General features: G+C 48.4%; 2 protein-coding genes across 2 annotated transcripts in view; one reads left to right on the plus strand and one right to left on the minus strand.

Annotated features, from left to right (window-relative positions):
- The window catches only part of CEP95 (centrosomal protein 95), a 29,837-nt gene extending 22,757 nt beyond the window's left edge, over positions 1 to 7,080 (plus strand). Inside the window, exons 14-15 of the mRNA XM_075579703.1 lie at positions 4,091 to 4,162; positions 4,434 to 7,080. Coding sequence (XP_075435818.1) covers positions 4,091 to 4,162; positions 4,434 to 4,616 — 255 coding nt within the window. The 3' untranslated portion in view covers positions 4,617 to 7,080. The remainder of the gene's footprint in view (positions 1 to 4,090; positions 4,163 to 4,433) is intronic.
- A 2,392-nt stretch (positions 7,081 to 9,472) lies between these two features.
- Positions 9,473 to 15,970, minus strand: part of SMURF2 (SMAD specific E3 ubiquitin protein ligase 2) — a 47,627-nt gene continuing 41,129 nt past the window's right edge. Inside the window, 3 exon segments of the mRNA XM_075579704.1 lie at positions 9,473 to 13,231; positions 13,851 to 13,926; positions 15,729 to 15,930. Of these exon segments, the coding sequence (XP_075435819.1) occupies positions 13,132 to 13,231; positions 13,851 to 13,926; positions 15,729 to 15,930 (378 nt within the window). The 3' untranslated portion in view covers positions 9,473 to 13,131.

A 15,970-nucleotide genomic window follows, 5' to 3' on the forward strand; every position in this document is an offset into this window, starting at 1 on the left:
GCTGCCTGGATATAGGGGGGGAGAGAGATTTGCTGCTTGGATATATGGGGGGGGGGGAGAGAGATTTGCTGCTTGGATATAAGGGGGGGGAGAGATTTCGCTGCTTGGATATAGGGGAGGGAGAGAGATTTGCTGCTTGGATATAGGGGGGCGAGAGAGATTTGCTGCTTGGATATAGGGGGGGGAGAGAGATTTGCTGCTTGGATATAGGGGGGGGGGAGAGATTTGCTGCTTGGATATAGGGGGAGAGAGATTTGCTGCTTGGATATAGGGGGGGAGAGAGATTTGCTGCTTGGATATAGGGGGGGAGAGAGATTTGCTGCCTGGATATAGGGGGGAGAGAGATTTGCTGCTTGGATATATGGGGGGGGAGAGAGATTTGCTGCTTGGATATAAGGGGGGGGGAGGAGATTTGCTGCTTGGATATAGGGGAGGGAGAGAGATTTGCTGCTTGGATATAGGGGGGGGAGGAGATTTGCTGCTTGGATATAGGGGGGAGAGAGATTTGCTGCTTGGATATAGGGGGGGGGAGAGAGATTTGCTGCTTGGATATAGGGGGGGAGAGATTTGCTGCTTGGATATAGGGGGGGAGAGAGATTTGCTGCTTGGATATAGGTGGGGAGAGAGATTTGCTGCTTGGATATAGGGGGGGAGAGAGATTTGCTGCTTGGATATAGGGGGGGAGAGATTGCTGCTGGATATAGGGGGGGGGAGAGATTTGCTGCTTGGATATATGGGGGGGGGGGGAGGAGAGATTTGCTGCTTGGATATAGGGGGGGAAGAGATTTGCTGCTTGGATATAGGAGGGGGAGAGATTTGCTGCTTGGATATAGGGGGGAGAGAGATTTGCTGCTTGGATATAGGGGAGGGAGAGAGATTTGCTGCTTGATATAGGGGAGGGAGAGAGATTTGCTGCTTGGATATAGGGGAGGGAGAGAGATTTGCTGCTTGGATTGGATAAGGGGGGGAGAGAGATTTGCTGCTTTGGATATAGGGGGGGAGAGAGATTTGCTGCTTGGATATAGGGGGGGAGAGAGATTTGCTGCTTGGATATAGGGGGGGAGAGAGATTTGCTGCTTGGATATAGGGGGAGGAGAGAGATTTGCTGCTTGGATATAGGGGGGGGAGAGATTTGCTGCTTGGATATAGGGGGGGAAAGAGATTTGCTGCTTGGATATAGGAGGGTGAGAGAGATTTGCTGCTTGGATATAGGGGGGGGGAGATTTGCTGCTTGGATATAGGGGGCGAGAGAGATTTGCTGCTTGGATATAGGGGGGCGAGAGAGATTTGCTGCTTGGATATAGGGGGGAGAGAGATTTGCTGCTGTGGATATAGGGGGGGGAAAGAGATTTGCTGCTTGGATATAGGGGGGGAGAGAGATTTGCTGCTTGGATATAGGGGGGGAGAGAGATTTGCTGCTTGGTTATAGGTGGGGGAGAGAGATTTGCTGCTTGGATATAGGGGGGGGAGCGAGATTTGCTGCTTGGATATGGGGGGGGAGAGAGATTTGCTGCTTGGATATAGGGGGGGAGAGAGATTTGCTGCTTGGATATGGGGGGGGAGAGAGATTTGCTGCTTGGATATGGGGGGTGGGAGAGAGATTTGCTGCTTGGATATAGGGGGGGGAGAGATTTGCTGCTTGGATATAGGGGGGGAGAGAGATTTGCTGCTTGGATATAGGGGGGAGGAGAGAGATTTGCTGCTTGGATATAGGGGGGGAGAGATTTGCTGCTTGGATATAGGGGGGGAGAGAGATTTGCTGCTTGGATATAGGGGGGGAGAGATTTGCTGCTTGGATATAGGGGGCGAGAGAGATTTGCTGCTTGGATATAGGGGGGCGAGAGAGATTTGCTGCTTGGATTATAGGGGGGGAGAGAGATTTGCTGCTTGGATATAGGGGGGGTTAAGAGATTTGCTGCTTGGATATAGGGGGGAGAGAAATTTGCTGCTTGGATATAGGGGGGGAGAGAGATTTGCTGCTTGGATATAGGTGGGGGAGAGAGATTTGCTGCTTGGATATAGGGGGGGGGAGCGAGATTTGCTGCTTGGATATGGGGGGGGAGAGAGATTTTCTGCTTGGATATAGGGGGGGAGAGAGATTTGCTGCTTGGATATGGGGGGGGAGAGAGATTTGCTGCTTGGATATGGGGGGTGGGAGAGAGATTTTCTGCTTGGATATAGGGGGGAGAGAGATTTGCTGCTTGGATATGGGGGGGGAGAGAGATTTGCTGCTTGGATATGGGGGGTGGGGAGAGAGATTTGCTGCTTGGATATAGGGGGGGGAGAGATTTGCTGCTTGGATATAAGGGGGGGGGAGAGATTTGCTGCTTGGATATAGGGGAGGGAGAGAGATTTGCTGCTTGGATATAGGGGGGGGAAGAGATTTGCTGCTTGGATATAGGGGGGGGGAGAGATTTGCTGCTTGGATATAGGGGGGAGAGAGATTTGCTGCTTGGATATAGGGGAGGGAGAGAGATTTGCTGCTTGGATATAGGGGAGGGAGAGAGATTTGCTGCTTGGATATAGGGGGGGGAGATTGCTGCTTGGATATAGGGGGCGAGAGAGATTTGCTGCTTGGATATAGGGGGGGAGAGAGATTTGCTGCTTGGATATAGGGGGGGGAAAGAGATTTGCTGCTTGGATATAGGGGGGGAGAGAGATTTGCTGCTTGGATATAGGGGGGGGAGAGAGATTTGCTGCTTGGATATAGGTGGGGGAGAGAGATTTGCTGCTTGGATATAGGGGGGGGGGAGCGAGATTTGCTGCTTGGATATGGGGGGGGAGAGAGATTTGCTGCTTGGATATAGGGGGGGGAGCGAGATTTGCTGCTTGGATATGGGGGGGGAGAGAGATTTGCTGCTTGGATATAGGGGGGGAGAGAGATTTGCTGCTTGGATATGGGGGGGGAGAGAGATTTGCTGCTTGGATATGGGGGGTGGGAGAGAGATTTGCTGCTTGGATATAGGGGGGGGAGAGATTTGCTGCTTGGATATAGGGGGGGAGAGAGATTTGCTGCTTGGATATAGGGGGAGGAGAGAGATTTGCTGCTTGGATATAGGGGGGGGAGAGATTTGCTGCTTGGATATAGGGGGGGAGAGAGATTTGCTGCTTGGATATAGGGGGGGAGAGATTTGCTGCTTGGATATAGGGGGCGAGAGAGATTTGCTGCTTGGATATAGGGGGGCGAGAGAGATTTGCTGCTTGGATATAGGGGGGAGAGAGATTTGCTGCTTGGATATAGGGGGGGGGAAGAGATTTGCTGCTTGGATATAGGGGGGAGAGAAATTTGCTGCTTGGATATAGGGGGGAGAGAGATTTGCTGCTTGGATATAGGGGGGGGAGCGAGATTTGCTGCTTGGATATGGGGGGGGGAGAGAGATTTTCTGCTTGGATATAGGGGGGGAGAGAGATTTGCTGCTTGGATATGGGGGGGGAGAGAGATTTGCTGCTTGGATATGGGGGTGGGAGAGAGATTTGCTGCTTGGATATAGGGGGGGGAGAGATTTGCTGCTTGGATATGGGGGGTGGGAGAGAGATTTGCTGCTTGGATATGGGGGGGGAAGAGAGATTTGCTGCTTGGATATAGGGGGGGGGGGAGAGATTTGCTGCTTGGATATAGGGGGGGGAGAGAGATTTGCTGCTTGGATATGGAGGGTGGGAGAGAGATTTGCTGCTTGGATATGGGGGGAGAGAGATTTGCTGTTTGGATATAGGGGGGGGAGAGGGATTTGCTGTTTGGATATAGGGGGGGGAGAGAGATTTGCTGCTTGGATATAGGGGGGGGGAGAAATTTGCTGCTTGGATATGGGGGGAGAGGGATGTGCTGCTTGGATATGGGGGGGGGGGATGTGCTGCTTGGATATGGGGGGGGGGAGGGATGTGCTGCTTGGATATAGGGGGGGGGAGATTTGCTGCTTGGATATAGGGGGGGGGAGGGATGTGCTGCTTGGATATGGGGGGGAGATTTGCTGCTTGGATATAGGGGGGGGGAGAGATTTGCTGCTTGGATATGGGGGGGGAGGGATGTGCTGCTTGGATATGGGGGGTTCTCACCCCGCGGATGATCGCTTTGTCTCCCTGGCTGTGTTAGTTTTCGATGCTGGCGGAAGCGGTCACAGACGAACGTCACGAAATCCAGGCCCGGGAGAAGGCGCAAGCAAAGGTAAGTGCGACCTCTCTCACCGCACCGCACGGCCGGCCCTCTGCCACGGAATGGTTTCAACGTGTATAGGAAGCCAGCTCCTAACGTTTTGCTTGACGCGTTCACACCCACGGATCTCTCATTTATGTCGCGTCTATGCCGTGAAGCGCTACCATACCTCAACCTATGAACCAGGCCTGCCAAAAATGCAGTAAGCGCTTTCCGGCTGGCTGCAGATCCACGACACGTCGAGCGATTTTTAACCACAGTCCTTTGCGGTTCCTTGTTCCAGGCGCTGCATAAGATGAAGAGAGAGTTGAGAGCCAAGATGGAGAGAGAGATCCAGGACCTCCAAGAAATGATCATCAAGACGGACGAGGACGCGTTCTTCCGGGAGCTGGAGGCCGAACAGTTAAAGCGGAGGATTCAAATGGCCTCGTTTCAGTATGGCAAGAGCCACGTCCCCAGGAGCTAACCGGAGCGGACATATGGTGTCAGCCGTACGAGGCTGCGCTGAGCCTTTGCAAGCTGCTATGTAATGGCGTTTTTGCTCCCCCCCCCCCCCTTCCTACTTTTTGGGGGCCTGGGATTGCCACCACTGGCCACTAATTTATTCTACAGTTCACGGTCTTCTCGCACAGCGGAGAACCGCTCGGTTTGACGCACACGATCTCTCGACGCCGTGATGTTTGCTGCACTCGCAGATCGCTTCTTTTTTGTAATGTAACATTTTTCTCTTCCTCTACGTTTTTAAAACAGTTTCCCCCAACAGCAAGCGGTCCGATGCCAGAATTCACATCATTTATTTAGAAGTGCAAGATGCGCGCCATTTACATGGTGTTATTTTGGGGTTGGGATTATCCGTTTTGCAAAGTGCCTTACGAAAAGGTGTAGCCACAACCTACAGATCAAAACCCAGAGGGGCGGCCAACGGCCTTCCCTGTTTGGCTGATTTTAATGAAGTAACTTAGCAGGAGGTTAGACACTTATTTATATGACATCGCCCTCATCCACGTCATTAATCCCCGCCACGTGCTTGACCCAGCTTTATTTGGGATGAGGCGCGGATGTGCAGAATCCATGCTGCTTTTTAAATTATTTTTTTTTCTTCAATATTTATTTTGAATTGTAACTTATTTTATAATCTGTTAATATACTTTCGATTTCCCCTGAAAGGGAAAACCCCTGACGCGCTTCCACTTTTTAAATGCTTCCGTTCCTAGATATTCTGCGCTACTCAACGCTAGAAACAGTTCAGGGTATTGTGCTATTGCAGGGGTGCTTAACTCCAGTCCTCAAGCCCCCCCAGGCAGCTCAATCAGTCCCTGCTTCAGCACAGGTGGCTCAATCAGAGGCTCAGTCTTTGACTGAGCCACCTATGCTGAAGCTGGGTTATCCTGAAAACCTGACCTGTTGAGGGAGGCAGCGCTTGATGACTGGAGTTGAGCCCCCCCCCCCCTGTGCTATTGAATCATTTTGCTGCACCGTGTTATGGATCTGGGCCAGTGCCCGGTAATACTACAATAAGCCACACGGTGGCACTGTCACCTCCCCTGTGTTCGATTCAGGTGAAAGATCCACGCGTTTCGTTCTGCAGGAAGCACAGAGCAGATCGGGACGAGGGGTCCCAGAAACAGCCCCCCCCCCCACGCATACCCCAAACCCTCAGAGTTCTGTAATGGTGCTTTACACCAACTTTACCCCTCGCCAAAATGACATTTGTTTTAACCTTGGCTGAAGCAGGGGGTTCCCCCGGTGGTAATCTGCGGTACTCGCGGTTTCTAAGATAGCTGTAGTTTTGCGCTTGACACAAACCACCAAACACAGCCACGTGGTAACCTTAGGAAGCCGTCAATTTCTATTGGCTGCCAGAGCGAGCCATCTGCATTGTATGTCCCCAAGGCAAATTACGTGTGTGAGAGGGACCCCTGTGCTGCATGTACAGAAATAAAGATGTACAGAAGTGATACCCAGCACCCATCTATTCAGGTCGGAACAGAATAGGCACGGCTTGTATTCTCTGCGCACCTCCTCCACTGATCGTTGTGCAAGTCGTAACTGAAAATACAAGCCACGCTCTCACACGTGGATGTTTCTTATTGATTCCCACCCCACGGTTCCCTTTTATCAAGGATACCCCAAAAAAATAAAAAAATACTCCAGGGGTGCGTAAACTGGGGGCGTGAGATTTTCTGGAGCGGGTTTGCGGGCAGTTACAGAAGCCCTGCGCTCTTCCCGAAGGCATTTCAATTAAATGCTGGGGTTGCGGCGAAGGACTCTGTAACTTCCCTTGCCTTGGTTCCGGTGGCTTCTGGCATCGCGGCATCAAATGAGGTCACGTGATGTCAGAACACCAGGGGGATAGGTTTGCGCACCCTTGTAATACGCTACTCTTTCCCTAATGGAACTGCCTGTGTTTTTCTTTCTGGACTGCAGGTTGTGCTGAAAAAGCCGTGTACTGCGGCAGGAATGAGTTTAGAGGGATCCATGTTAAAATGGACAAGGAAGTAAAGACTGACGCACTGTGAGTGCTCATTTGCATGTCATTACCCAGAATCCCCGGCTGCAGTGGCAGCATTGCATGTTGAGAGATAATGGGGAAAGGCAGGGGGCTACAGACCTGTCTGAGACACGCGACTGCTCACACGTGGTATTTTTATTTGTTGAACTGCAATACAAATTTTACGCTCCCCAACTTCTAAATACTTGACCCCACTGCGTTCTAAACACACTCTCTCCCCCCGTACATATGTTTTTACTGCAGGAATTATACTTGACGGACGCAATTAAAATGAGGGAGTTCTATTTCCTTAACTCTATTATTATTAATCCACTCTTAATAAAAGCAACTGTAACAAACATTTAAATCAGAACAGAAACGCACTGTGATAATTACGCGATTGGAGGATTGTGGTGGAAATAAAATCAAATGCAAATTGTGGATGTTTTCTTTGCAGTCTTTGGGTAGCGGAAATAAGATTTAAAATTAAAAGTTGCATACAGTAATAGATGAGGTTGAAAAGACATGGTGAACTAATTAAACCTCTGCTAAATTTAGACGACAGATACTTTATCCTATATCTGTACTTACAGTATATTGATCCAGAGGAAGGCAAAACAAAAGCACCAGTGATATCATTAGATGATGTATCTCATAAGGGGAAAAATAAATTCCTTCCTGACTCCAAGAATTGGCAATCAGATTACTCCCTGAATCAACATTCTTCCCATGTTTACTTATTTGGTATATCCCTGTATACCTTTCCCATCTAAAAAGATGTCCAACCTTTTTTTGAACAAATCTATTGTATCTGCCATCAGTCTCCATGGGTAATGAATCCCACACTGTAACTGCCCTTACTGTAAAGAACCCTTTCCTTTGTTGCTGGTGAAATCTCCTTTCCTCCAACCTTAAGGGATGACCCTGTGTCATGTATGCTGACCGTGTGATTATCTGTAGTACAGGAAAGTTTAAAATAAGATTTGTTGAACATTTTATTTAATATAAATACACATTGTTGAAATGAGGAGAAAAACACAATTTCACAAGAAAAGACCCTGTTTGAAAACCGTTTCTTACCCACATTTTTCGTTTGTTTCCTGCCAGGACCCATCCAATTTCCCCTGAGCTTCCCCAGGATTTAAAGGGGAGGGAGCAGGAAGGTGGGCAGGTGTCCATCAGATATGTGGAACCTATTACACGACACTGGCTTAAGCTGACTTGTTTAAGTTGGGACTGACCCATGAAAGGTGCAAGCCCACGTTCAGCCAGTGGAATTTCTGAAGTGTTTGTCATTGCAGTGTTTTTTCCACTTCACACCCTGTCCTTATTAGGGAGCCAATATAGATGTGGGGAGGGGGAACTCTGCACAAGCGCTCGCTGATCACACACATCCCACAAAACGGACAGAGGAAATCTGACTCCTGCCCCTTTAAACAGGTCACTGGAATTAGTTCACTTTGGTTTTATGAGGGATTGCCCCTTTAAAATGACTAAACGCCATTACATGACAGCACGGTCACAGCAAGAGTTCATTGTTCAACACCCGCAGGGGTAAATATACATGGTATATTATACCAAAGGTTTCAAAACAAGAGTCATCGGTAAAGCTCATAATGAGGCAATGATCTATGCCAGGACTGGCCAACTCCAGTCCTCAAGGGCCACCAACAGGTCAGGTTTGTAGGATATCACGGCTTTAGCACAGGTGGCTAAGTCATCAGCTGAGCTACCTGTGCTGAAGCCAGGATATCCTGCAAACCCGAATACAAGCATTATGAAAATGATGATAAACTTATTGATAAGTAGTAATATGCTTTTAGTGGAGACAGCTGCTGACATCGAGTTTACCTCGATGGGGTGAGCAGGCTTAATCATTTTATTTTTTGATCAAAAGATGCAACTAAATGACTGTTATTAGACTTGAGATCAAAATGTAGAATTTAACTAACATTGCATGCCAATTGGTGGGAGGACACTTCTATTGTAAGCTCTACCGGGCGTTTAATACGTATGCAACTGAGATTAATGTGTTTTTCTCTGTAAATGTACTTCTTTATATTCTTATATGCATTTTCTAAATTTCACTGCAGAGTGTTTTTTTTATAGATTGTTCATGTAAAGTGTGGTGTGTGTGTGTGTGTGTGTGTGTGTGTGTGTGTGTGTGTGTGTGTGTGTGTGTGTGTGTGTGTGTGTGTGTGTGTGTGTGTGTGTGTGTGTGTGTGTGTGTGTGTGTGTGTGTGTGTGTGTGTGTGTGTGTGTGTGTGTGTACATTTTCATACACACACAGCACATGGATGCAAGTTCAATGCGTTAAATCCTACTGCAATCTAGGACTTGCATGCAGAATGGCCATCCCAGGACACATTTGTAATGCAGGATGTGATTTTTCTATGAACCATTTTTGTCCCTTTCCCCCCCCCCCCCCCCCCCCCCCCCCAAATATTGGGATAAATCACAGCAAAACAGTTAAAATGTTCAAAAGCTTTCCCCTGGTCTGATCAGGTGAAACCGCTAACACAAAGGCCGATAGCAATGGAAAAATTGTTTGATATCCTAAACCTTTTGCCCTCTCAACACACACCATTAAATGTCCTCTACTTTTTTGGACAGTACAGTTTTGGATGAATGAGGTTCAGACGCAGTTATAATTAGCAACACGCCAGAGGCTTGGAAAATACAAGGTTTTTTTTTTGTTGTTTTTTTAATTAATCAGTCAGCTATAAATTGAAGCAATATTCCATCATATTACAGAAGTACATTATGTTCAATAACACATGCTGGTGTTAGCCAGGTCAGTGACGGGGAATAATAATAAAAAAAAAACATGATTTTATTAGAACGCCATTTTTATTTTCAACCATTGCGATCCATCGCACCTAACCTCCGTTTTGTTTTTCACATGATGGTAAAGAAGAGGGTCCTCCAGATCAGAACCGCACTGTTTTCAGCCCCAAAGAATCCTCTAGTTCTGGAGATACTGACTGGCAAAGGGACAGGTGTTACTTCCTGGCTGTTAAAGGGGATTTAAAGGGCCGTCCAATAGGATGCCGATACCGATTATGTTGCAGCTTCCTATTGGCCGTTTTGTTTCCCGAAGGACATTTAAACCCGATGACTTCATTGGGAAGTATCTTGTGAACCAGGGGATCCCGAGAGCTGAAAAACGGTGGCATTTGCCAAAGGGCTAAGCAATGGTGTTCTGAGCCTCTGTCACAGTGCAAAGTCAAAATATTACACCCAGGTTTTATTATTTTGTGGGGACAACAGCACCCAAACCATAGCGGCCGGCAAGATGCTTATCCCTTAATAGGCACTCAGAAGTTCGGTTACCAACCAGATAGTATTAACCCCAAATGTCTCAAGTAACAAATCTCCTGAATAGGTTTTTGCAACAAACAGACGATGCATTAAAAAAAAAAAACAAGACAGATCATTATTTCTGCATATTCTGTTACAGCCGCTCGTTAACCCCTGGGCTGCCGGGGGCCAGACCACAATGCAGCCCATGCGTTACTTGGAAGTCACACACACACACACACACACACTATTAAAACAAATGTGCCGTGAGAATGTGTAGGGAACGGAAATCAAGTCGCCAGTCGCAGCAAAAATTAAACTTGCGCAATGAAAACAGCGGGGACGAGCGAGTGTGAAACACACAAAAAAAATACAAAAACGCAGGTGGTGTCCGCCTTCCAGAGGGTGAGAATCATTGGATTGTAGGGTTAAAAAAAATAATAACTAAAATGTACAATGCAGATTCTTTGAATTTCTTCAGTATGCAAAATAAATGCATTTTCTGTGGATCGAGAAGCTGGAAACCGAGACATCGCCGGAGAAACAGAAGCAGAGATCGGTCAGAGGACACAGATTCATTTCCACTCTGCTTGCCGATTGTTTAGTAAGGTCTTGTATTTTGCGTGAGGTTTTTTCCCCCGGGTTACCTGACATCAGTGCCCAAGTATAACCAAACTGGGGTGTTTCTTTTAACCCTTCTGCACTCACACATTGCACTTTACGTGGGCGCTGTGTGCCACGGGAAGTCTCCGACAATTCTTCCGGGTTGAAAATGCCAGGCGTGTTGGAGTTTCGGCAAATTTGAGGTTGGAAATTTGACTGCAAACCGCTAGATGACAAACATACAGTATATACTGTTCCTGGGCTGATGTAGTACGGTGGGGAGGGGGGGGGGGGGGGGGGGGAAACGGGCACCATTGTAGGTGTAAATAATTGAACACAGACTTGTATCCTTTCGCCACGGGAAGAGCTGATAACCATTCCCTCTTGCAGGACAGGGGTCCTGTGAGGATATATCTCAGGGGTGGGCAACTCCAGTCCTCAAGGGCCACCAAGAGGTCAGGTTTTAAGGATATTCCTGCTTCAGCACAGGTGGTGCAGTCCAAGACTGCGCCACCACCTGTGCTGAAGCAGGGATATCCTGAAAACCTGGCCTGTTGGTGGCCCTTGAGGACGGGAGTTGCCCACCCCTGAGATATCTAGTTCATTTAGGCTTTTTTTTATATGGGGACCGACTGCACTTCTGGGGTTCCAGTACCACTGATTTCAGGCATCCGTTTTTAGGATCAGGAGCGGCTGTAGGCCAGAGAGAATTGGAGTCGGTCTGGGTGGCCGAGTCATTTTCTGCGTAGAATAAGTCAAGACCACCGTAAGAAAGGGCAACTGGAAACCAAGTGGGATACAACCAAGAGAAGCATATTCTGCAGAACACGTTCCCTGCAGATAACGGCAACGGGACTTCGTCATGACAAGAGGCAAGTTGGGAGCGTGGTTCTGCTCTTCCCCCTGAAGACCTCACAGGCGAACCAGTTTTACAGTAAATGCGGGATGGGTAATGAGCGCAACACCTGACAGGGGATTCGCTAGCCCTCAATGCTTTGCAGAGCGACGCTCGCAGCTTTTTAAAAGGGGATTTCAATGGCCGTCCAATAGGACGCCACAACCGATGACGTTGCAGCTTCTTATTGGCCTGAGATTTGGCGACCACTGGAGCTTCATAGGCTCACGGAGTCACTGGTTCTAACCCAGTAAAAAATAAATGGGGTGGGCGTAACTCCATTAAAAACATCGGTACCAAGGTGTAGCAAGCTGCTATGGAAACCCCCCAAATATTAACCCCTTCGCTGACCGAGGGGCCTGTAACCCCTGCAATGAAGGGCATAACTATTTCAATACACGCTATTTGCTGATGTTGTCACTGACCTAGCACCTAAGGGCAAATAAACTCAAAGCAAAACAAAACCGCTATACAGCTATGTACAGAATTTTCACAGAAAATTCCCTTTTAATTCTATATACAGTTAGGATGAGACCGACAGACCGGAAGGTAAGAAAACGGAGAAGCGTTCACACACAACGCACACCCTTTGTTTTTAAAATATCTCTAGGTTGTCTGAATAACCATACGGGGGGGAAAAAAAAATGCGTCAATAGCAAAATATGGCGTTTGTTGCAACACGGAATTGAAGATGTGAAAAAAGGAAAACATTTTAAAATGTCGAATCAGCCATCTGACATTTAAACCGAACAGGTTGTAGACGTTATAAAAATGTTACGAACACAGTTTTTCTTTTTTTTGGTAGAACAAACATTTTGTTTTTAGCCCAGTCTGCTTAAATTATAACACAAACAAGTTATACAACAAAAATAAGGACAGCTGAAACACAAAGACGCACCGGAGGTGTTAAATTATTCTATTTAAGTTCATGCTTATTAAAAACAAAAAAGTGGTGTACGTATTAGATTTGACGAAGTCTGTAACAAAACAGAGGCAAAAAAAACCCCCCATGGAAGAGTGAGATAAAACTTAGCTTTGATGTAATGAATCAGGGGTGGGCAACTCCAGTCCCAGGGCCACCAACAGGTCAGGTTTTAAGGATATCCCTGCTTCCGCACAGGTGGCTTAAACAGTCCTAGCTTCAGGACAGCTGGCTTAATCAGTCCTTGCTTCGGCACAGGTGGCTCAATCGCCTGTGCTGAAGCAGGGATATCCGGAAAACCTGACCTGTTAGCGGCCCTCGAGGACCGGCTGTTGCCCACCCCTGTAATAAAAGGAAAGATGGCATCCGTTCAGCATTATATGTCGAACTTGTACCGATGACTGGAAGTTGCTTCTTCCGCAGGATCCTGTAATGGGATAAACCCCCTTTTCTTATAAAAATAGTAGTAGTCTTTATTATGTAGAACGCCGCTTTCCTGTTGCGTCCTAGATAAGAAGTCAGCACTCTCTGTAATGTTCAAGATATCCGTATTAAATAGCAGCTGAGAGAGTCGTAAGCGGAGAGCGCAGAACGACTTTATCCTTGAAGAACAAAAAATATATATATATATGGGATTCCCAAAACGTCCGTTTCGCTCCTGGATCACAGTGTCCTGTAGTATGGATGAAATGGGAAACCCTTTGATGATGTTTCAAGCCTCTATCCGACTTGCAGGAACTCATTCTCTGTGTGATGGGCGGGTGGGCTGGTCATTCCACCAAAAAGCCACAGGTCTCCTCGATGGCCGTTAGTAGCTTGTCGTAAAGCTTGTCGTAGTTTTCATAAGCTGGAATGTCCACGCGGTTGAAGCTGAAAGTACAGTTTGTTTAGGTCACATCCTCAATCCTAAACTTTGTCTTTTATCATAAACCAGGCCGGCCGCTTTGAAAGATTTCAATTTTAAAGAACGGAAACGGTTCGAGCACATCCCAGGCCCAAGCTGGCTGCAAAACCGGTTTAAAGAAACAAGCCCCATCTCCAATGTTTCCTTACAAACCGGTTCCATTACTTTACTGTAATCTCCATACATCTCATTAATACTGAGTAGCCCATACTCCTGGGGTGGCCAACTCCAGTCCTCATGGACCACCAGGCCAGGATCTGTTGGTGACCCCTTGGGAACTGGAGTTTGCCACTCCTGCCACGTGAACTTCCATTACTCTAGCCCGTAACACTGTACTTAATAGTTGCCGTCTCTGCTTTACAAATCCTAAATAAAAAAAGGCACTTTCTTGGGGGGGGGGGGAAGTCAGAATGTTCCCATCCCATCTGAAAAATATAATCTAGTAATCCGACAGAAATAAGAGCGTCGCCGACCACTAAAGTATTCACAAAGCAGCGTGTCCTGCTTATTTAACTGAAATTGGTTCCCCGTGTCCGAGACCAAAGTCACTATGGAATTCACTTTAGATGCCGCCGTAAACCTTACCAGGTGTGAGCCTTGGGCAAGTTATTGGTGCTGGCATCAATCTGGTGGATGGTGAATAGCCGGGGACCAGCTGCACCTGCAAACAGCAAAGCAAATAATGCATCGGCAACAGAAAAGTGTGTGTGTGGTGTGGTGTGTGTGTGGGGGGTGTGTGGTGTGGTGTGTGTGTGTGTGTGTGGGGTGTGTGTGTGTGTGTGTGTGTGAGTGTGTGGGGGGGGTGGGGTGTGTGTGTGTGGGGTGTGTGTGTGTGTGGGCGGTGTGTGGTGTGGTGTGTGTGTGTGTGTGTGTGTGTGTGTGTGTGGGGTGTGTGTGTGTGTGTGGGGGTGGGGTGGGGTGTGTGTGGGGTGTGTGTGTGTGGGGTGTGTGTGTGTTACACACATATTGTAGAGAAATAGTTTTGCCACCTGTTTGTGCTTTATAGTGATCAACAAGAAACTATTAATCCTTTAATAATCATAAGCTACAAGTCGGGCTGGGAGAGGGACAGGGCCGTTACACACGCACTTCTTAAACACGCGTGAAACAGTCAGTGTTACATGGCAGCGAGCTGCTCTTTTTATCTATACCCTACCACATGCCGTGGCCCCTTTACACATCTGCGGTGAGACGCGCCCGCCACGCAACGCTCTGCAGCTCAAAGGTTAAAATACAGGCATCTTTATTCCTATACGGGTTTGCCCACGTCATCTCCACACGCGTCTGTGCCCCCTGCGGACGGCCCCTGTCTCCCAGGCCCCGGGCCGGCTGTGAGTACAGCAACAGGAGCGAGGCATTTAATGCAGCCTGTCCTGCCAAAGCTAACAGGAAATGCCATCGGCGCTGGTCGTGTGAGTAATGCAGAGATATTCTTAGCAAGGACCCAGCGGGCCTGGGAACCTCTTCCCACAGTCTGTCTACGCGGAGCTGTAAACCCACAAAGCCGTGTGCTGCAGGCGCCCGCCGGCAGCGCAGGGGTTAAATGTTCTGCCCCCGTCGCCGTGTCACCTCCCAGAACTCCCGGCTGTTCGCGCCTTTCCCCGGTAATGGACCGTTGCCCTCCCAAGCAGTGAGGTCAAACTGGAATTAGTGGCTCGGCCGCCATGCTGTTCTATCCCAGACAACGTGGAATTTCCGAGGCAGCTCCCCCTCCCCCACTTAGCAAGGAGCAGTAATGTAGGGGGGCTGGGGGGGGGGGGGAGACTTTTAAAAGATAATAGAAAGGTATCCCCTTTTAGTGCACGGGGCTTAATTAAAAAGGTTAAAAGTCTTCCAAATAGAAGTCCCAGCCGTCTCAGTTATCTTACAGAGCAGCGGCCCTTGGATAAATGAATATCCGAGCCCATTTTAATGCAGTTCTGTTTGTCGGGCGCCGGGTCCTGTCCCTATTTTTAACATCCTCTTTCCATACAATTTATCAGTGGGGGGGGAGGGGGGGTTTGCAAAGGACACCTTGTGGGGTCTTATGGGATAGCACCGTTGTGCAGACATGGCCTGAAGTGTTTCAGAGCCAACAGAAGAGTGATGCAAAGACTCCGCTGGGAACGGAGCAGCGTCCGGCGCAGATGTATTCGTTAACCCCGGGGTTCTCAACTAGTCCCAATAGGTCAGGTTTTAAGGATATCCCAGCTTCAGCACGGGTGGCTCAATCCTTCTCAGCTTCAGCACGGGTGGCTCAATCCGCCCCAGCTTCAGCACGGGTGGCTCAATCCGTCCCAGCTTCCGCACGGGTGGCTCAATCCGTCCCCGCTTCAGCACGGGTGGCTAAATCAAAGACCGAGCCACCTGTGCTGAAGCAGGACTATCCTTAAAACCTGATCTGTTGGGGGGGGGGGGGTCCCCTAGGACTGGTTGAGAACCCCCGTGTTAACGCGTTGGCCCACCTCTTCGCCGCCCCCCTACCTTGTAAGGCTTTAAACCCCTGGAGAGGAACCCTGGACGACCCGGTCACAAACTGCAGCAGGCGCGCCCGCCGCTCTTCATCAAAAGACTCCACCGCCTTCCAGAACCACTTCACAATGTTGCTCTCGGGCGTGCAGTGTTTTAAGCGGGTGTTCGACTTCCAGTCGCTCACATCAATCTTCCCAAGGCCGCAGATAATCAGCTAAAACACAAAATATTTTGCAGTTAAGAAATAAATAAAT

This window comes from Ascaphus truei, chromosome 22 (assembly GCF_040206685.1).
Source record: "Ascaphus truei isolate aAscTru1 chromosome 22, aAscTru1.hap1, whole genome shotgun sequence".
Taxonomy (NCBI): domain Eukaryota; kingdom Metazoa; phylum Chordata; class Amphibia; order Anura; family Ascaphidae; genus Ascaphus; species Ascaphus truei.